The sequence below is a fragment of the Tympanuchus pallidicinctus genome, unplaced genomic scaffold (assembly GCF_026119805.1).
Source record: "Tympanuchus pallidicinctus isolate F22 unplaced genomic scaffold, pur_lepc_1.0 scaffold15, whole genome shotgun sequence".
NCBI classification, from domain to species: domain Eukaryota; kingdom Metazoa; phylum Chordata; class Aves; order Galliformes; family Phasianidae; genus Tympanuchus; species Tympanuchus pallidicinctus.
Genome location: NW_026294669.1, coordinates 25,319,663 through 25,342,653, shown reverse-complemented (window position 1 = coordinate 25,342,653; position 22,991 = coordinate 25,319,663). Strand labels below are relative to the sequence as shown.

Here is a 22,991-nt window from a genome sequence, read left to right as displayed (position 1 = left end):
ACACTTCTTAGTAATAGGCAATGTAATGATAAAAGGACCTTTCCGAACTGTCTCCCATTTTCAGTGCATTCTCATTTTTTAACCATGAATTGATCCCTGTCCCAGTTTTTCTACTCAAAGCAAAGGCATGGTGTAATGACCAGGGGCAGTAATGCCCAAATGGGGATGTGAGGTCTCAGGCTGAAGAATGCCAAAGCCACTAACACAGAAGCTGTGTTCAGTTTAACACACATCAGCAAGGGGGCTTTGTTGATGCTTTTTCTTTGATGGCTAGAAAAGGGAGTGAACTCATTTCCACATGATAGATATAAGTTGTGGTAGAATTGAATGAAAGGTATCGAGTGACTTGGCGATTTGGCAGTCAGTCTTAGAAACCATACTGTACATGCAGAGAGTGACCTATAAAAGGTGACTTGTGGAAGAAACTGGCAGCTGCTGTCAAATGCATCATAGGGGAACAGTAAGGAAATGACAGATGGAAAAACAAGTGAGAGACTGAATGTGGTAGGGCTTTGAAAGCAAAGATGGAAGTATGATGAAAAAATGAGACCTGTTCAGAAAGAAAATGGTAGATGGCGTATTTTAGGGAGACAGAAAAAGTGCTATGAGGTAATAAGTAACAATAAGATAAGAACTTTTGTTTTGACTGTTTGGATCAAGATGTTCTTTTTCCCATTACGTATGATTGACAAGATGGAGAGGGCACCTTACTGTTCAAAGGCTTTGAAGGCAAAATAGAAGGGAACATAATAATGAACTCTGCACTGGAGAGGAGAATGTACATTTAAATGTTATGAGACAGATCCTGCACTCATGTTTTCAGTAGCATTCAAAGTCCAAATACTGCTCTGATGGTATACTATGAGTGTATTCAGAGATTGCTGAGTTTTGTTGTACTTCATTTATATTGTCTGTATCTTTTCAGTTACAAATCAGTAATTTTGCAAAATCTGTGAGCTGTCATGTTTGGTGAACATTCTTCTGTAATGTTGAAAATACCCTCAAACTTGATTTTGATATAGAAGAATTGATTTTTGTTTAGGACTTTATTTACCTTCTCTCTTTTTTCTCCCCCTCTCCCCCCTTATTTAGCTTAATAGTGGATTGAGAAGAATTCAGCTGAAGGGAATGGTGGCCTTCTGCTGAAAGACTTTCTGTAGTTTATGTACTCTTTAGCTGTGTAGAGAAATTGTAGCCAGTACTGAACAGAATTCCTTGTGTTTTGTCCATGAGATGCTCCTGTTTCCCTGTAAGTGGCATTCACGCCTTCTGTCACAGATGAGAATGGTTGCACCCTAAACATGACCTATGTTTTTTTTTCTTGTTTTGTGTTTTATTCTTCCTTTTACAGAGAACAGATTTACTTGTTTGCCAATATTTTCATTATTTTACTTCCAGTTTTGCATCAGCACCCATGTCATACGCACTTCACAGTTCAGTGTTCTCAAAGGGAACTTGCGTCACACTAATTAGGAAAAAATAATGAAGCTGAGTTTGAGATGCTTTTTCTTCTTTCTGAAATCAAGCTAACTTTGTTGTTGTGAGTTTCTTCATTTCAACTTCTGTTAGTATTTTCTGGTCCCTGAAAAATACAGTGACTAGGTAACATTACAACCCACATGAATCAAATTATTTCCTGTTTACTTGTCTTCATTGTCCTCACTGACATGCAACTATGATTTAGAAGAATAAAAAACAGAAGTAAAATAGCTTATAAAAGTGGAGTTGCTAATGAAGCTCAGAATTAAGTCTTTTGTAGACCCTCTTGGCAATCTTTACTTGTATAGACGGATCAAGACAAAGGGTTCCAAAAGCTTTTACATAGGAGTTCAAAAAAAAAAAATAAAAAAAATAAAAAAAATTCAAGCTTGAAAGATTTACCTTTTAAATAGCATAAAGACAACAATAAGACTTAGAGAAATAACTTTTATCCTCAACTGTTTTTACTTAAAAAAAAAAAAAATAATAATAATATCTCTGGTAAGCTTCTTTAGACTACCCTACTTCATTGAGGCAGAGCACTTACAAACTGTGAATGGCAGTTGTTTCATCTCCTGGGAAGATGTTTAAAGACTTTTAAATCTTTAGAAGGTGAGGGAAAGAAGACAAGCTAGAGAAGAGACAAGGAAGGGAAGAATAAGCTATCTAATCTAAGAGATTTCTGGAAAACCATACTTTGAATAAGTAACTGGCGCATATTTATACTCCTGCAGTTACCCAAGGCTGTCAATTTTTTCTCATCTGACTGTGAAATTAGGACTTTAGCTGCTTCTTTTGAGATATGAGGGCCATATCCATATCAACAGGTAGAAATATGATCAAGATGACTTTGTTTTTCCCCCCGGAGTCCTAGGATTCAGTATCTCATTCCAAATGATGTAGACCAAGCCAGTGTTAGTCAAAGCAAACCATGCACAGCAACAAAAATAGCACATTTATATTTCTGATAGCAAGATACAGTTTTATGGTCCATTAAAATTACCTACCGGAGGCATTAATTCAATTGGTTCTTGGTCTTGGGTTTGCTTCGGTATCATCTGAAAGGGGGGAAGTTACCGGACAAATGAATCACTAATGTAATTTCCTTCCACATCTGAATTTTCTTTATAGTTAATAAATTGTAAATTTCCTTTATAGTTGTATTAAGTTGGAGTGATGCAGTCATTCTGCTATTACCAGTGTTGCAACTCATAAAGATAATGTTGAAAGAAGATGACACTGAAGCGTAAGATGTTAGCAGGAAATCTAAGGATGTTTCCTGGTTTTTGTTAGCAGTGCTATAAACACCTGAGTATCTTAAATGCTGGGTTCTGCTGCTTTCCTGGTCACCAGCAGCACAGTCTCCTGGCAGAACAATAATTAGTTCTCATAACCTGAAGGGGTGTTTGGGCATTAAGGTGCTGTCATAGTATTTGAACAGTTCTTAATATTAAAGATACTTCATTTGTTGAGGGGTACTGGGAGTTTAAATTTTACCATTTTTTCTGCACTTGAACTGAAAAACCATTTGAGAACATTTTGAATACAAATCTGCATCTTCCAAATAGTACAGTTTTAGTCTTTCCATTATTGTATCCTAGAGTCTCCTAGCATGTAGGAGTTTGGCATTGGTTTTATTTTTGGTGAGATTTGGGGAAAAGATTGAGAAGTCAAACTTTAACTGTGCAGCCTGACAATTCAGTATTTCTCTTTGCTTGTTCATTCTGTCATCTTTCACTGTAAATGCAGTTCATAACACTTTCCAAAAGTGCACGTAATTTATATTCTTAAGGTTCCTTTTTTAATGTATAATTAAAGAGTTAGTGTAATATTATTCTGATGTACCCATTTCTCAACAATGACGTATTTGTGAAAACACTTTCCAAATGAGGCAGCCATCTATAGTCTATGATAATCAGCTGTGATGGGACGGAGGCAGCTGGTTTCTTAATACTTTGATTGCAGTATTAGTTTGTCTCAGATTCTGAAAACCTGTCTGATCCTGTTAATGTGTTTGGTGAAGTTAGTGGAATAAATTAGTTGTTGTCTTAAGACTCTAAAATGTTCAGGTTATGAGCTGTTTATTTTCTCTGTGCTTGTGGACCTTTTTTTAATGCCATGTTCTAAAAATGTTTGTTAAAAAAAAAAAAAAAAAAAAAGAGGACTTAAATTCATTTAACATTGGAAGGATTTGTAACTTAATCACCAGAAATAGTTCTTATCTGGCTAATCACCATGTCAAGTAATTCAGACTCAGATCAGGATCTATTAGTTAGATGTTGCAAATAGGATTTCCGTTATACAAATGATGCTTATATTAGAGTATTAATGTTTCTTCATAAACAAAATAGTTGAACATAAAAATGCATGTGAAAGCATGTTTTGCCATGTTATGCTCTAATTTTCAGAGTAGAGCCAGCTTGCTCAAAAGGAAGTATAGAAATTAAAAAGTCTGATCTGAATTTCTTAAGCTGCTGTTTAAAGGTTTGTTGCAAGTTACATTGCTTTCTAATGTTTTTACTTCAAATTAAATATAAAAGTTTGACTTACTCAGTTCATAAACTATTAATATCGTTCGTAGTGGCTGACAACATTTTTGATTGTAGTTTTCTTTCTAGAGCCATCTAAACCAAACAAATAATACTTGTCCAGTGTTCCTGTATACCAGAAGGCTAAGGTCTTTCAAAAAAGCCAGAAGTTTGGAAGGGAAAAATATGTATTTTTTTCTGTTAGATAAGGTTTGTCTTTGTTGCTTCCTTCTTCTTCCCATAGCCGAGATGCTATTTGTGCTTATTTCCTGCCAGTAGACCACATCTAGTTCAGAACGTGTGTGAACTCCAGAGGTCATGGACAAGTGCTCCCTGTGCCTGTGGCGGGGAGCTGGGCGGTGTGTGGGGCAGCCCCTACAAGGGGTCTCTGTGCTCACCACCTGTGCATTCTGGGCTGTGGCCTCACTTGCTAATGGCCTCAAAAACTTGATGTTTTCTGCTCTTATATCTTGCAAGATGTTTTAACCCATGCTATCTGAGCGGGGTGTGGGCTTAGGATGGTCTTGAGAGCATAATTGTAGTCAGTAATAGAAAATGTGAAACAGATGGATCGCAGCCTTCTCTTTAGGTGTCTGTGTTTTGGAGGACTCTCTCTTCCATGTTACATGCCATTAGCCTGGGAATGCTGGTACGGGGGACAGTTGTGACAGGCGTAAAGCCATCAGCTAAGGGCAAGGACCTTCAAATGGAAGAAAACTGAAATGACAGAGCAGTCAACTAGGATCATTGAAAGCAAACTTATCTTTGTGAAAAAATAGTGGCTTTTTTTGTTTTGTTTCCTTCTGCCCTGAAGTTTGTTTCTGTGGTGTGAGCCACAGTACTTCAGTTCCATAGACAGGAAATCCTTGAAATGAGTGTGTTCAGCACTGGTTTGTCTGCATGTACCAGCTGTTCCCTTTTTAACTACATAGCTATAGAAGCCAGAAATTAAGGAAAAGCTTGTTTTTACTTGATGCTGACTTTTATCTCTGTGGAACGTTTGCTAAAGTTGGCTTTTATCATCCTCTTGGCTGATGTAGTTATTGGTATAAGGAAGATTTAAATATGAAACAATGCATAAAGAAAATACATGAATCTATTTATATGGTTTAGTGCTGTGGCCATGAATTTCTAACACCATAACGTAACATCAAGAAATATATGAACGATGCCTCTGTTCAGGGGGCTGGTAACTTTGGGGTTTGTCAGAGGTCACTGTTTTCTGGTTTTGCCCATTTCAACAAACACATGATACAGAAGTATCTTGAGCTCGCAGTTCTTTCCGTACCTCCTGTCAGGTGAGGAAGGTGGTGCAGAAATGTTTGAAGTGGGTCCCAGTTCTTGCAGCAGCCTGCAGCCTTAGTCCTCATTAGCGCTCTGTAAGTCAGCTTTCATCTTACATTGGCTGTGTCTAAGGGACCTGGGGAGTAGTTGTGCTGTATTGTTGGTTTGTGGGATGTTTTGTGACACACCAACAAGTTGTCTTGAAGGTAAGGGCTTGAGAGTTTTTGAACTGGCAGGTATATTTTTGTGGAATTCCAAAAAAACTGAGAGCCTTGGCACACTTGGAAAGCAGAGCAGCATGAAAGCTTGTTTCTGCCTTCTGCTCTCTTGTCATTTGTCTCAGGGTTTAAGACTTCAGAGCCAAATAGACTACATTTCTGTAGTCAGCCAAATGGTAACTTAAATTGTATTACTGAGGACAAAATACAATTACTTTTTTGGATCTTAATTTCATTGTACATTCAAATCACAGAAAGTTTCCCTGTTTTCAGATGTTTCAATGTATCACCAGTAGTGTAAACTTCCTACAAATGCTATAAGGAGAACTTTTGTAACATACTGTGAAGGACAGACAGTAGGGATATTATCTTGCTCCAAACTGAAGATACTGAAAAGTATTCTAGAGAATCTTTGTCATAATATACCCAGAGGAAAAGGCATCTGAGCTTACAAAGAAAGTGAATGTAGCCACATGGCCATAAGCAATACCCAGTAACAGACTTTTTTCAGTGCAATTTGAAATAGACTTTAAAATAATGGATTTTGCTCTGGAAAGTTTGTTACATCTTATTTTGGGGAGAAATACCACATCATTAGTTTGCTTTACTGTTGCTTTTGCTGCAGAGTTTCCTGTGTTATTCCATGCAAATATTTCAGTTTGACAGCCCAGATAAACAGAAGCCAGACACTCATACCCAGAAAAAATCCCTGAACTCCAGTCTAGGGCAAAGATAAAGAATCCAGGCTCTTTCAGCTCTGTGAGTAGACATTGACCAGTGGACAAGATTGTGTGTGTCTAAGTCTGTGATGTTTTCTGTTCTGACATAATTGCTTAACAGAAACATTAGTATTCTTACTTTTCTCTGAATACAGACATAGTTATTTAGGAAGTGAATAATATTAAAAAGAAAGGAAAAAAGATGAGGAAAAAATGCTAGGTTTGTTTAAATCCTGTAACGTGCTGTTTCACGCTTTCAGAAGATTAATGTAGGCTGGGATTTTTCCAGGAGGCCTGGAGGAGTTGGATGTCTAAAATCCCATGGAGTCAGTGAAAGCCAGCTACTTACTTCCCCATTTTTTCTGCAAATCTAGGCTTAAATGGCCTTGAGTCTGTGTTGTAAGACCTACTTACATAATGTTGAAGTTATGTATTAAAGCTGGCTTACAAAACCTTTTTTTGTTTTTTACTTATACCATTTTCTTTTGACCAACATAGTGAGTGCTTGAGTAGATTCTTTCTGAGCTGATTGATGTACATGCGCAGACTATGATTCCTATCAGCTCATAAGATAAGCAACTGCTTCATCTTGAGATAAGGTGATGGGAGAGCAGAAGGCTGTGCAGATTGGACAATTCGATGTGAAAACATTTGGTTTGAACACCTCCCAGCAAATCTGCTTCTTCAAATTCGGTTAAAGCTCTAAGACTATTGCAAAAAGCAAGCAGTAGGACTCCAGAGCAATTTCTTTTTGTGTTGTCCTCCACTAATATATTTAGTCTCCTTCAGAAGTGAGTGTTAAACGTATTCCCTGATTTGATACTTCCACAGTATCTAATAGTCTAATCATTTAAGTTTTATAGTTTCCAATATTGTAAGATTTGACAACTTCTCAAAAGGCTGTTTGAGTAGTCTTGGATCCACGCATTGACACACAGGATGTGCTGGCTGAATGTGCTTTAATAGGGAATGAGAAGTTTTTTGGAAATTGTTGTAAGCTGCCTGTAAGTTGCAATCTGAGTATTTTGAGGCAATGAAAGCGAATGTTAACATGTTATGGTTTTTATTTTATTTCTTAAACACTGCAAAAAATAAATAGAAGTATGAAAGAAAAACTGAACAAATGCATGCAAATACATGCAAAGCCTCTAAGTGAAAAACTGTGATTGAACGTGGTCAGTATTGTGTCATCATTGAGTCAAGATAACATTATCTTTTTTAGCATGCCAGCTTTTCACTGCTAGCCACTGATACACTAGGAATTTCATGTTGGTCAGACTGATGGCATTCCTCCACTACCTGTTTGTTGCATGCACTTCCTTTTCACTGGCTTGTGAAAAATTGATGGTAAGTTAGCATAGGGAAAGAAGATGGAAGGGGGAACCTACTGAGCTAAACAGACTTACAGTAAAAATGTATGTCCTCAGTGTATACCAGCAGTGCATAACAACAGAAGCTTAAAGAATCATCTAGGACTGTAGCTTCTTGTTCAGACATGTATTTTCTGGAAGAAGTTGTGAAGGGAGGTAGGGCAAAGTAGAGGTAATAGAAGGACATGTTGATAGGGCTGTCATTTAGACTTTAGGATACTTGATTTTAATTCTCTAGTGTATCCTCCTGTGACCCTGGCTGAGTCAATGTGATATCTCTTTGTTAGATTCAGCTTGATCTCGTTCTTGCGCCAAATGAAAAATGCCAAAACCTCATGATGTAAACCACGAACCAGTATTAACTCTGCTGCTGCTTCACATTTGCTTAAGATGATTGATTTTTGCCTCATCAGTTTTTATGCTGGAACACAGGCATCCTTAGCTTTCTTGCGACTGTTGTGTAGGCAGTTTAATCACTGTATCCTGTGCTCATGCTAGGTGGATCAAAACAAATTTTGTGGCAGTTCATGACTCACATGGGGTTTGCATGGCAAAGTGGTCTGGTTGTCCTCTGAAACATTTAGAAAGCTGAGGAAAAAATGCCCTGAAAGAGTGCATGGACAGTAAGCTCAGCTACCTGCTGCTTAAAGTCTGCCGATGTATGTGGACTGCATAATGTCAGCTGCTAGCAGTAAATCTCTGCTGTCCTGTCTCTCTCCCTCAGGGCTGCTCTCACTTAAACTGGGACCTTCTAAGGTAGCGCTTCCTTTTAGAGTAAATTTGAGGCAAGGGAGAGCAAGGCCTTCATTGAAGAACTTGAATTATGTACTTTTTGGCCAATCCATGCTTCCCTATTTATGTCAGTTGTAATTCATGAAACCCCTTGTATGGTGAATGTGGGCTGCAAAGAGAATGTGTGTTGGGGGCAGGCTGGCGGTGAGGCTCTTTGCTCTGGGTCAGCCCAGTTCAAGAGGAGGCCACAATTCGTGTGCTGCCGTGATGGTGCCTGAGTGGGAAACAAGCTGTGAAGCTTGTATACATTATGCTGCCAAGTGACCTGGTTCTGTTTTATTCCTTTAGTCACCTGAAGGCAGCAGACCGCCAGTACTTCTGAATGCAGTTGATATACCAGTTTGTGCAAGGACTGATTAAGAATACAACAGGGAAAAGTTGGCATCGCTGTTATTGCTGATAGTGTTTATCAGCAGACAACACTGTGCTAGGAAGCAACTAAAGGGAAAAGAGATTTTAAAATTGCTTACTTTCTTAAAGACTAGATTGAGGAAAATGAAAGACCAAAGTGCAGAAAAAAAGGCACTGGAATTTTCTAGTGTCAAATGATTTTAATAGAAAAGGGTCTTACAACAAGCATAAATGATTTAATCATATGTGTGCTCAGTTACTTCATCACTTGAAAATTGATATCAGTGCTAGCAGTCATTTTAGTTTTGGCACCAGTCCTCAATCAAAGCCTGGCTTCATGTAATTGCCAGCATTTGAAACTGATATGTTGTACAGCAAAAGCAGAGAAAACCAAAATAACTTTTGTCAATGAAGACTAGGAACGTGCAATATTGTGAATAGATTATTCCAGATTTTAACGTTAAGTATAAACTGTCAGGGGTTTGTTGTCATAATGTATTTTTCAGTGTATCTTGAGGTACATACTATGTCCTGTAAGACATTGGAGGAAATTGTAATGATTGTGATGTTTATTTCCTCACGTTTTTAGAAGGAGACAAAAGTTTGTAACAGCAAGTGTAACTTTCTGAGGCACCTTTACTTTCCTGCTTCCCTCCTGGGATTTCCTTCTGTATTTTCTCCTCCCAAGTTTCCCTTCTTTCTTACTGCTTCTCTTTAGAATATGAATACAGCATTTGTGTTTATGCAGCCTATGATGAGAGCCTCTGGAACAGATCTTCCCCATAAGTCAGTGGTCTGTGCTTTCCTGGCTGGGTGTTACATGGTGCTGCTTATGACCTGTTACTCAAAAAGTCCCCAGGCCATTTTATGTGGGTTTTAGACCTTTACGCTCACATTCCTAGCTCTCAAGCAGGAAACTTGCCTCCCTTCCTGACCAGTCAATCCCGAATTCTACAGCATATTCAATCAAATGTGCTACAAGACAGTATTTTGGAAGCGTAAGTATGGGGAAGATCACAATCAATTCAGTTTTTTTCATCCCAGTTCATGAGTATTAAAGATGGTGTGCAGAAGAACATCTAGTTTCAAAAGAAGTCTGCATGTGACATTTTCCTGCAAGCGTGTACACGTTCAGATTTATTTGTAGTTAGAGTCTCTCTAAGGAGAAAAAGATGAAAAAGGCATTAGTGAAGAACATGCTAGGTAATGATTTCTTCAAGGTTCTTTTTCTCCCTACATCACGTAAGAACACAGCTGTCAGTAGTTGAAAAGATATTGTCAAAGGAGCCTCCTGATATACTTTCAGGTGGTATTTTAATCACCTTTGTTTTGCTAGCTTGCATTCTGAGGACACGTGCTATCTCATAACCCAGCCTCTAGGGTGAAGATGCTGCCCCGGATTGTGCACATAAAAGAACTTCACAGAGAGCTGGCAGGATCGAAATAAAAGAACTTGTATGTCTTGGCCCTTCTGATTAAAATCTCACTAATTAAAAGGACAACTTACAGGAAAAAAATCTTAATCATTTCAAAAAATCTGTTGCAGCCTAATGAGGTTCCCAGTTGAATGCATAGTGGCCTATATTTAAATAAATCCTATTAAAGGCAAGCAAATGTTCAGAATCCTTTTCCTTTTTTTTTTTTTTTTTTTTTTTTTTTTCCAATTCCACACCTACATGGTCACGACTGCAGTTGGACTTAATTAACAAAATGGCATCTATATGTCTCTGATGCCAGCAAATCTGTTTGCCGAGGTTATGTGCAAATCTATCTTCTGATAACAAGCTCAGATTCTTTAATTCATGATTTCTACATCATGAAATGCATTGGCTGACATCGATTGTAGAGCTGAAAATTCTGGTGTTTATCCTGACAATTAGAACAGAGAGTAAAATAATTCTCTGTAGCATTTCCTTCCTTTCCCCTTCCCTCTACACTTGATGCAAGTTCCATGTACAGCACTGAATAGATGTAAGGACAGGAAAGGTTGATTAAATACTAATGGAACTGGCTTCCTATGCTATTAATAAAAACATGAGTCATGTTTCAAGGATTTGCAGTTGGTGCCTGTAACTGTTGGTATTTCTGCTGTAATTGTTTTCAGTAATTATGTTCTCCAAAAACACAGAAGTATGAGCGTATTAGTATATTATAAGCAGTAGCAACATATACATCTGTATAAATTCATTGTAGTGTAGATGAATCATATTCATAGCATGTAAGATTTCTGACACAGTAGATACACTAGTAAATTCATTTTTATTTTATTTTTTCAACTCTTTGCTGTCTGGAATTATGTCCCTCTACAGAACATAGTGGGAGTAAAAGAATGGTCCAGGGAAACTATTGTTAATTCTTACTTCCTACAGGAACTTAGGGAAATAGTTTAACTTGGTCTGATTCCCCATTCTTCTGTCAGAATATGGCAGTAAGGTTTTGGTGTCTTCAAAAAGTCTGTTACAGTGTGTGTGATCATCAGGTGCAGCAGGAACAACACCAGACAAGAAAGCTGAGTGCACGTGGTGTTCCTTAGGTTACTTACTTGAGCACCCGGTTTAATGCTGCTCATGTTTTAAACATGAAACTTTGAAACTAGCTTTGTAAAGTTCATTTTTGCATGAAATGGAAATGTAAAATGGGCTGGGAAAACCAACTTTTTTCTTTTTTTTTTTTCCTTTCTGTGATAAGGAGGTAAAGCGCTTGCTCCACTTCTTGGGAATGGTGCCTTTCATTCTTGTTTTTGTTGGAAAACCCTGCTGGATGAGAGAACTGAATTTTGAGCTAACTTCATTATTTTTATTAAATTATTTTGTTATAGTTTGGCACACAAGTTCAAGGGAAATGGAAAATAGGCATTTCAAATCTTTTTTACTAGTTGTTCAAATTTTACTCTTTTGTCCCTTTCATCATTAGCCCCATCTATTTCCAGTTGTCTGAAATGGCAAATTTTTCAGTGGTTTATGACATGTAAGCACTCCCTTGTCATTTGTTTGAAAATCTCACTGCATGTGTTATTGAAAGTGAATTAGAAAAGATCTGAATGTATGAGTTCTGTGTGACAAAAAACCCACATTTTTTAAATGACAATGAAAGCCTCAAAAATCCTTCTTCTTACATACTTTAAAAAAAGTGTTTTTTTCCCATTTTGGCAGTAGCATTTAATGTGTCTTCTTCCTTTTCTTTGTAATTTCAGAAATATGGAAATTATTACTTTGATTGCATACTGATTGATCAGATAGTTTTGATTTAAGTACAGTGAACGCTCTCCAGAGGACTCTTCCCTGCCACCCCACTTTCTCAACCAAAAAAGGTTGTTTATTTGATCCAGTAGGTGTGGAATCTTTGGAAGAACGTACACATATTTGGCATTTTTTTCTCTGTTATGTTTTAGCCCTAGCGATGAAAGAGTTGCTACAGACTTCCACATTAATTAGAGCAACTGCTGTAATGAATGGTTTTAGTGCAGTTGTTTTCATGATGCTTAGCTTGTGCAGAAGTAAAAAGATGAAGGGGGCTGTCACAGGGTTGCTACAGGATATCTCTTAATAAGAGGAGAGCTCTGAAAAATGGCTTCAGCAGTGCTACCAACACCTTGAAAACATGTTCCACTGCTTGCTCTGGTGCTAGGTGTCGGGTTTGTTAGCAGAGCGCAGTGCTGGGCATTTCCAGTCTGAGGAGATGCTTAGCTTAACCTGTAAGTGGCCTCTTTCACTGGTTTGAAGATGCAGAGAGGTGTCTGAGGCCCAGCTCAGCCTGCACCTGGCTCGGCTCTTGGCCCCTGAGCAGACTGAAGCTGACAGAGAAGGTCGGCTACGAGGAGCATGCCTACAGGCAGAGGAGCAGCAGCATTGTGCATGAAGACTGAGAGTTCTGTTGGAATACAACTTAGGACACCCCAGCACCCTCGTGTTTTTTCATAGTGGCATCTCCATTTTTGGTGAAGGAAGGTTTTAGGCAAACTCATGTAGGCTAGTGACTGCTTCCAGGGCCTGACTTCAGGTTTTCCGATACTAAAAGTTTTTGGAACTGACTTGTTCCACTGACTGGCAGATGAAACTGTATTACCAGATTCCCAGAGCAGGAATGTGCAGAAACCGTGCAAGGAAATTGAAGTGACTCATCTATTCTGTGGTTCTTCCGGATGGTTTCTCGAGATCTGAATGTCCCACCCAATTCTCCGTGGCATTAGAACTGCAACAATGAACCTACACAGACCATAGAAAGAACTCCTGCTCCCCAGATGTTCCAAGCCATCAGGGAAGGGGCAGAGTTCAGCAGAGTGTTGCTGTGGGTACTGCTCCCATAGGGGCTGTGCTACTCTCAGTTATAATCGATGCATGAATGTGCAGAGGTCAGGGTGAAAACTCTAGTTCTTGGGTATGTAACCTTTATTAGCATTGGAAAAGTTTCCCGCTGAGATCATCTGGCATTAAACTGTGGCAAGTGAACTTGCATTTTTATTGGCATGCTAGAAAACTGATAAAGACAGGCACTTATATGCTGTCGTTTTCTCATGCTTACCTCTTCCTTACCTCTGCAGATATTGTTGTACATTTTCTTCTAATCAGAAAAAACCTTTAGTAGTGATGATTGTTTTCTGTAGTGTGCAGTTGGACAGCATCAAGCACAACAGTTAACAACTTGTGTTTTTACAAGTGGCTTCATCAAGCCCTTGCCTCTCAAACGTGATGCTAATAGGTAGCTAGAAAAGTGGTAAAGTGAAGAGTCCAGAAAAATAGTAGTTGAAGTGGTGTATGCCTCAGGACATGCTGTACCGTATAAATTTGTTTGTGGAAAATAAAATAATGATAATGATAACAGCAATAATTCCCCACTCCATCCTGCTTAGTTCTGAGAGAAAGCTTTTTTTTTTTTCTTTTTTTCTTTTTTTTTTAATCAGTTGAGGTATTATGAAACTGGTCTTTTCTTGGAATTCCATGGAGTTTTAGTTTTCCCCCAAAAAAATTATAATTAAAAAAAAACAAAAAACAAAAAACAAAAACATAAAATAAGACAGATTCTTGATAACCAAATCTGTCTGATTTTGATAATCAAATCTGTTTTGTACATTCAGTTCTTTTTAATCTATTTTTCCCAATAAGGGCAAATCATGGAAGCTCATCCTGTAGCAATTTTAAGCAGTCAGTAAAACAAGCAACAATACGAGTGACCTTCGTCCCATTCTGCTATTGCACTCAACTGATTTAAAAACCTTCATAGTATCCCTTGGAGCAGATGCATCATGTTTCATAAGAACCTGTGGTTCTGTCCTATTCCCTTCTTGAAAATTATATGTCAATGGTAATCTTTTTCCTTTCTGATTTTCAAAGTTAGACAGCTCCTGTTCTCTTGCAGTAGTGGATTGCTACCCTTTCCTACATTATTTCTTGTCCAGCCCAGAGTCGTGGAGCAGGGAATGTAGGACAGATGCTTCACGCCTGGCATACTCAGCTGTTCCTGAGAATAAAAGTACTGCGTGCTACTGGCAAGGGCTGCTTGAGGCAGCACATACTGGATCTTAAAATATGACCTTCTTGTCCTCAGTAACTCAATTAATTCTACTCGTTTAGAAAGAAAGAGTTAGATCTGAAATTTGTGCAACTGAGTTTCTCAATGTGCAGCTCCTGCTTTTAATGAATGAATGCCTCAAAGCTCAGGTTGCAGATGTAAAGGATAAATTGTACACTGATCAGTGCATAGGAAGGCAGATGAATAGCGTAGCCTAGATTAGTGCTGTGTGGAGCTGCAAGTGATTGAATTACAGTGGAGTTAAGAAGTTCCTGTCAAGTCCGCTGAGGGTTGTACTGCTACTAAGCTGACCTGCTCAACTGATCATATACACCCCACCAGACCATTAAAAAGCACACTAAGTTGTGCTGTTTTAATTACTGCTGCTGCAGAATGAGCTAGGAGTCACTGTCAGATGGCTTCTCTCGATAGTATAGCTATTTTTAGTTGCCTCAGCAAAAGAGAATATTGAGTTTTGACTCTTCAATGAATAGCAGCAGCTTTACAAGTGAGACACATATCTGAATCTAGATCTCGTTTTGTCTTTCTGTTACCAAATCATCTGCACCAATAGTACAATGAAACAGCATTTTTGCAGTAAGTCTGCCTTGCAGAATCTCAGCTATTTTGCAGGTAGCCAGTACCTTTAGTAATTGACAATAATATTCTACAATTTTATTGTAAGTTCAGAATCACTTTTCCCAAAATACCACTTGTTACCTACTCAACCTTGTATTTTTCTGCTCCCAATGCTTTCACGTGAGTCTACGAGCAGGATGAAGTCTACTCGTTGAGATGCAGAGTGCATCTGAGATGGGGTCTTTGCAGAGCTGTACTTCTGAATAACATTTATTGTGTTACATCTGATTTTCCAAGCATTTTATAAAATCATATCCTAGTGAAGAATGAAAATAGTCTAAATAACATATTCACTACAAATGTAGGATTTATTTTTCTTGGACTTGTTTTTCTAAAGACTTTGTTATTTGAATGTGTTTTTTCTCCCTAGAGAAAAGATGATAGAGGCCTATCAACTTGGTTGAGTCCTTTACTGAAGGCAACATAAACAAAAATTCCCACAGTAATTTTGTGTAAAACATCTGACTTTTTAGGATACTCAATTTTTGAAGCTTGTCAATCAAATATTCTTAAAATCAGTGTGCTCTCTGTGATTTTTTTTTTTTTAAATTAAATAAAAAACTCACGGATTTTCTCAGGTGATCATGTGTATTAACTTTTGTGCTCGTTTGGTACGTAAGGTCTTCCTGCTGGATGTTCTGTGGGGATAGCCTTTGTACAGCTTTGCTCTTACATACACTCAGTGTTCCACAGATTCATTGGTTGGAGTGTATGGATTTCACTCAGCTGTTTGTATTTCTGCTGGTGGTTATAAATGTTGTATGAAATAGCCCAAATTAGTGGGCTGCTGAGGAAAAAGAAGTCAGTGCAACTTATGGAAAAAATGTGGAAAAAAAAATAGCGATCAGTGAAGGGAGAACATGACACTGTGGTAAGGTAGCACTGGGTTGGATGGCACTCCGAACAAGGTTGGCTTAGTTTACAACCTGGGAAGAATTAAGTAACTCGTGTTTGCAGAAGAAACCAGCTAACAGTTGCATAACTTACTCTTGTGAACAAATGATGCAGGCTGTGCAATGAAATTTTCTTCAAACATTTGCAGATCTATTTTGAAACAGCGTCTGAGGTTTTTCTGACCTTTTTATAGAAGTAACTTCAGGATTTTTATCCTGAAGTTGGAGTACAGTTTAAAGAATGAAAATTTGTAGTCCATGATGTTGTGAAACATAGGTTTCCAGAAGACAGTAGTCTTCCTGTAATTAAAGCTAGAATTTTATGAATGAAGTCAGTGACAAAAAATATTTTTCTTTCTTTGTCTAAAGCTGCGCAGAGTGAGGAGCGGCTGTGTGCATTTAAGGACCCGTATCAGCAGGACCATGGGATCAGTGAGAGCCGAATCTCCCAAGAGAATGGCACCATTTTGTGCATGAAAGGCAGTACCTGCTATGGACTTTGGGAAAAAACACGGGAAGGAGACATACATCTGGTAAAGCAAGGTATGTGGTATTTTGTGGTAAGTGCGCTAGTTTTTGCTACTCTTCAGCTTTTTGTGATGCAGCAAATAAATCTGAGGATGCTCTTCTGCAAAATTGGTTGTTTTGTTTGTGCAATGTAATTAGACTTCCCATTTAGCAATTTTGAAAATGAACAGGAAGTTTTTTGAAATAAACTATTTCTGAAAGAGCACAGTATACAGTTAAAGGAAATAAAACTCATATTACTCGTTGTTTAGGACGTCCAGAGGAAGATAACTGTCTTGAGTGTACTTTAGTATACTTATTGATGTTATGATAAATTCAAAAGTGAATGTCTTTTTAAAAATGTACATTCAGGTTGATTGGATGTTTGTTAACAAAGGGAACTGCAGCTCTAGAACAAAACTGTGCCATACTGTTTCTTAATTCATTATTCTTTTGTTGAGAGCATGATGGCAGGAATGTCATGCAGTTGCTGAAGGTGAGCTTTGATTTCCAGTTTCAGGGACTCTGCTAGGTTATTTGGGTACAAGTTAATGTAGTATAATGTATGAACAGAATGAAAACCAGTGACCAAACATGTGCAGTTCAGTTTGGTTGCTTGCTTCTGCCCCTACTCTGCCTTCTTCTGTTCCAGGCACTTGTTCATAAACAATGCTTAATTGTCATTGGCTGTATTTGAGAAGGGACAATTGCTGTAGGAAAACAAAGCCTGCACTATGCAGGAAATAAGATGTGGTAGAAGATTCCAGTAAGATTCCAGTTGACAATGAGAAGGACAAAATTGTTAGAAGTTGTGCCAGAAGCACCAAATTATTGATGTGGTCTTGTTTTCTAGCTGTAAGAAGACAACTAAGTTACAGTTTTGTCTTGGCTGTGGATCAGGTGGTAGTGGTATTGTCTTGGTATCAGAGAAGTGGAGAGTAGGATATATCTGCTTAGAATGCTCAAGAACTCAGGTTTTGTCATACTGGGGTAAACACCTTTAATGTTGATCTGTACCACTGCCTCTGTTTCTTCTCCTTGTCTATCACAGATTCTGAAAGAAATTATCAGTTGTTGGTTTAAAAGATAGTAGTGAAATCATGAAACAAATTATGGTAACTGTTTCTGCTCCATTGCATCGTATAATTCAGTATTATATGGTACTGATTTTTACTGATGTGCTTAAATTGTCCATGCAATAAAATTAATTTAATTAATTTAATTAATTTAATTAATTTAATGCCCCCTATACAAGAATAATTATAATTTACCTCTGTTTACAGGATGCTGGTCTCATATAGGAGACCCACAGGAGTGTCACTTTGAGGAGTGCATAGTTACAACCACCCCTTCCTTGATTCAGAATGGAACATATCGGTTCTGCTGTTGTAGCACTGACTTATGTAATGTCAACTTCACTGAAAACTTCCCACCTCCTGACCCAACTGATACAACACCTTACAGTAAGTCAGAGGTTTCAGTTTCTGTCATTTCATGGTTGAAGTCATTTAGAGAATGATTTTTCTTTTGTGCACTGTAAAATATGAAATGTGACCTTTCTAACGCAGCAGAAACACCAAACAGATCTTTTCCATGTGAAGTTTAATGTGTTTATTTATTCCATGGTGCTCTGCAAAGAATGAGTTAAATGCTTACAAGTATTTGTTTAGGAAACTGCTGAATGCATATTATGTTTACTAAAATGCTCTCTAATCTTGGGTGGTTGGGTGTTTGGGTGCCTAACTGCAGAAGCCTGTGGGGATATTCAGAAGAATTCAGACTTGACTTAAAAACGAGCTAGGAAGTTCATTAAAGTTATGGCACGTTTGAAAAGTCTGCCACATCTATTCAGTTCTGTTTCATGGAACAGTCCTAAGAGAAAGTGATCGGGCCGCATAGATTCTAACAGTCTTACAGTCCTTTGAAATCTGACTTTTCTTTTGTATACCTTGAGATTAACTTTGATTTAGCAATCAAAGAGTACTAGTTTGAGCAATTTAGTTTTCATTCAAATTAGATTATCTATATTTTTATTTATTATAAAGTGAACATAGTGCATTGATCCAAATCAATATATTATCCAAATCAATATATTAACCCCTTAACCTTGTATTTCAGAATGAGGGTCATGACTTACAGATGCTCTGTGATGCTGCCTTCCAAGCATTAAGAAACACAGTTGTTTAACCTAATGTAAACTTCTGGATAGCCTTTTCTAAATACAAACTGTGAAGGAAAAATTGAATAGTGGCAGGCTTGTAAATGGTAATGCAACTGCTTCAGCATACTGAAAGTTCTTTGTCATAGGAAAGTGGTTTGTGAAATGAAGATGACTTTAATGGGATGGTATTTACAGCAAGAAAAAAGCAGTTTGTATTTAGGAATGATAATTCAAATAATTTGCATAGTGATGATGTTGATGCCTTCAAAAGTAGTTGTAGGATAGAGTTTTTATAAGCAATTATGGGCAAAATGAGGGCCTGGCATGTTAATGAGAAAAAAAGAGAAGTAACCTTTTATTGGGAAAATGCACCGGGTAAAGTGAGCTGGCAAGATGTATGGCACCTTTTGTCTGATAATACTATTTGTACAGTAAGCATCACTGTTTGGAACTTTTGTCAGAGCTCAGTACTGTACAGAACAAGACATTGCTTGACTCTGGTAATAGCTGTGTGATAGAGCTCCTCAAATATGACTGGTGTTACTGCTGTGCAGGAAATTCAGACAGGAAGGAAAAAAAGCATGTAGTTCTTTTTTTCCCTATCTATCCTCCACAGTAGGGAGATAAAGTTTTGATAAAACAACTTGTGTTTGTGCTTCTCTAAGGGTAAAAATTACGGTCGGAATTAATTTATTTCATGATAACATTTCCAAATAATTTTTAGATTGAACTTCTAATACTAAAAAAAGTCTAGCCTGACTTGCAAAGTGAGAGGAAAAACATATTAAATGTGTAACACAGTCCTCAATTCACCCAGCTGCAATTGAGTGTTGCAGCATACATTTCTGCTGACTGAAACTGTTTTATGTTATTGTATTGCCTCCCATTTTCATAATATGCAAATTTTGTTTTAGACATAAGCAAAGTAGGTTGCTTTCTGACACAGTTGTTTGCCTGTGTTGGCTGTGCTAGAGATGGAGATTGGCTGTTCCAGCACGAAGGATGACCTTATTTACTATTCTGATACTTTATTTATAAAACTCTACTGCTGCATTTGTGGAGACTGGGCTGCTTCTGGCAGTGTAAATTCCATACACGCTCAGCACTGTGGAGGCAGATGTTCTAGAAAGTTAGAAGTATGAACAAAGAAAAAGGCTTCTCCACAAACTCCTGCAGTTTCTCTGGAGTTTGACTGTCCCTTTCCCAGCCCTCTTAACTCTTTCTAAAACCCATTTTGATGCTGTCCTCAATACTGAGGACAAAATTATTGCACAAGTGCTATGGAAAATCTTCTTGTTATTTCAGTATAACCTCTGAATTATACATATTCACCTATATTTCTTTAATAAAATTTTAAAAATAGTGCATGTGGAAAGATCTTCAATGACAGAAAATAAGCTTCTTGGACTGATAGAACTGTATTTATCTTGATGATGCTATAAATTTCAAGGCATGTTTGAATAGTATGTGATTAATTGTATGAAGCCTAATGATTTCAGCCAACAGTCAATCTGTAGGATCTGTGCAAACTGTTAAACTCTTGAGATAAAGCTATCCCCCGAAAAAGAATAAAATACGAATTTGTATGATCACTTGGTTGTTACATAGGACAAATAACAGTAGCTCGTTGAAAGATGTAGCTAGAATATAGATGTTTCAAGACTAGAAGTTAATCAGAATTTTTAGACATGTTAAATACAACAAACCATTGTTCTCATAAAATTCACAAAGTCTTCTCACAAAAATTACGCTTAATTTTTATGTCTTTTAGAATATAAAAAAAATTTGTATCATAACCATATCTTCATGGAATGGAGTACGTTCTTTTTGTGTAGGTTAATTCTCATTTTGTCAGAACACAAATACGGAAGATCCATCCTATCTTGTAAGAAAACACTTATAAACATGACAAATAAGGTCGAGGTCGAACTGGTTTTTGAAGCCTGAATTTTAATCCTTTCCGCTTCTTAATTTGCAGGTGGTAGGCAGTCATACATTTGAGTAGTCATAATATTATTTTGTTCTATCTTAAAAGTAACCTGGAAAGATTCAAGTAGTTATTAATTGATTGGCTGTCCCTCCAGATAGAATTTTGCAGATGCTGTAGGATGCTGTGTAGTCTAGAGACCACAGTCTTGAGATATTAAAAATGAAAAGATTCGGTTAGCTGATTCCTGAATTAGCAGAAGTAGCCTGGTATTCGTTTCAGATCTGAAGATTTTACCTGTGTAGTTTAGGGCTACTTAAATGCAGAAGTTTCAGAATTAGTTTGCATCCTCAGCTCTCACTTTTCAGTCAGAGTGGGTGGAAGTACTTTCTCGTGCTTTGAGAAATTACCCCAGGTAGATTCGTTATTCTTACATCTGTTTTCACAAAAAGAGCTCCACCATCTTACGTTCAGTAAGTATCTGTATATACTCTCTAACTCCACTTTAAAAGGGCCAGCTATTTCTTTGGGTAAATGTTCTGAAATTTATTTACTCTATTGTCTTTGTCCAGCATTTATTTTGAGACTCTTGTAAGCTACCTGCCCCTTGTGTCTACAGAATACTTTCCAAATTCTGAGTTAATTTGAAGGTAACTTCATTCATTTGTAATGACCATTTAAACAGAGGTAAGTGTTCTTCCTCATGGGTCATAGATATATTGTTGTAATTAATCATTGAAGTTAAAATAACATCAGGATCAAAAAAACAAAGCCATTTTTAATTATGGTTTCTTTTTTTCCTCAAGGCTGCATTCCTGGCACTGTGCATAAATTAATCTCACAGCAACTGGGTGTTAAGTATACATCTTTGCATGGCGGGTAATGCATTTGCAGGATGCATGGGAAAATTCCCTGGCAGCAAGAGCTGAGCATTGCTGTTTCATACTGTTGTTGAAACAATATAGGTGTTTTTTTCCTCTTAACAACAAATGGTGGCTGTGCTTTTGAAGAACCTAAAAACTTATGTTACGTAAGAGCACTGAAATTTGGTTACAAAGAAGCTGCTGCCTCATGCAATAAAAGAAGCTGGTGTTTCTTTATTCTAAACCACTGATAGATTGATTTATCTTCTCTTGGCCTTTCTTGGCCAGCTTCTTGCTACATATGTGTCGGTTTTAAGTGCTCATAGAATTCTGTGGAAATTTAGCTAAGGAAAGCTACCATTTTTAAATCATGTAATTATTGAAGTGCATGACTGGGTCAGGTTAATTAAGGTAGTAATAGAAAGTTTTGATTCAGCTACTACTTTTGAGAGGTAGCAGTTAGACTCATGTTGCTGTGGGCATGTGGCCCAACCTAGCTCTACTGAAGTTGAATTAGATCACGTCATGCTAATTTTGCAAAGTCGTAACACTGTTCTCTCTCAGTTCTTATCTTGGATTGCTTGTTCTGAGAGAGTAACATCCAATATTAATTTGTAGTTGAAATGCCTTTTATTTCAGCTGGATTTTTCTTGGCAAGTGCAGAGCTTGGTCAGCAAAGTTTTTAGCAGTTGTTTGAGCAGTTCTTCCATTTCTGCGTCATGTAAGAAAACACTGTAAATGAACATTCTCCCCTATTTGTATAATACTTGTCCTTCTGATGATTTTGATCTGTGGGAAATGGAAAATTACAAACCATTGCAATATATCTGACTTTCTATTTTGAAAACAGAGGCAGGAATGATCCACATGAGGACTAACATTTACACCCTTGAAATAGTGGGAAGTAAATCAAACACATCTTACACAGCTAAGGGTTACAATGCTGTATGTCATCTTTGTATCTTCACTATGTTATGAGGCAGGGAAATGTATGTGGGAAAGTAGCAGTAAATATTAAGGCAGTAGTTAAGGGCCTAGCTTTATTGTGAGTAGGAGGACAATAATATGCCTTCTAGGAAGTTATTTTACTGGGACATTGTAGAAAATGGAATTACAAGGGGAGAAAAAGTAGAAGTGAGAGTTGCTATGGGAACAAACAAGAGGTATTATAGCAATTAGTGATCTTTCTAGATGGTTATGCAGAAATTCAAGCAAAAGCCTTAGTTTCTGTACAATCAGTAGAAGGTTTCACAAGTCACTGAAGATAACAGGTAATGCTTGTTGAGTAACTTCAGTGATTCTCATTACAAACAGCTATATCAAAAGCAGAATCTCTTACAGATTGCTGTTAGCTGCACTTAATGTTTTAACTTCTAAGACATCATATTCTTTTGAGATTAAACTGGCGTCTTTACTGAATTTAAAATTAAAGCTTTGATGTACAATTGGAACTTGAATATGAAGGCAAAGTCTACTTAGAAAAGCTGCACATGTAAATTTTTTTCTCTTACAGAAGCATTTAATCAGGAAGGTGAAATTGAAATGTTTATGCTGAGATTTAAATATTTTGGAAATGTTTGGAAATGTTGCAAAGCTTTTACTATGCACCACAAAGCTACAAAACACTGAAAACTGTGCTAAATAAATGTTTGTTCTTATTTTAAATTAGAGAAACATTTCAAGTATTATTTTTACTGCCAGAAAACCCATAAGTTTTATACTGTATTTCCTGTTGCTTTATCAGTCTGCACC

General features: G+C 37.3%; 1 protein-coding gene across 3 annotated transcripts in view; it reads left to right on the top strand.

Moving 5' to 3' along the window:
• The window catches only part of BMPR2 (bone morphogenetic protein receptor type 2), a 102,183-nt gene that overhangs the window by 33,357 nt on the left and 45,835 nt on the right, over nucleotides 1-22,991 (top strand). For all 3 annotated transcript variants that reach the window (XM_052676300.1, XM_052676302.1, XM_052676301.1), the window contains exons 2-3: nucleotides 16,151-16,324; nucleotides 17,572-17,751. In XM_052676300.1, the coding sequence (XP_052532260.1) occupies nucleotides 16,151-16,324; nucleotides 17,572-17,751 (354 nt within the window). The remainder of the gene's footprint in view (nucleotides 1-16,150; nucleotides 16,325-17,571; nucleotides 17,752-22,991) is intronic.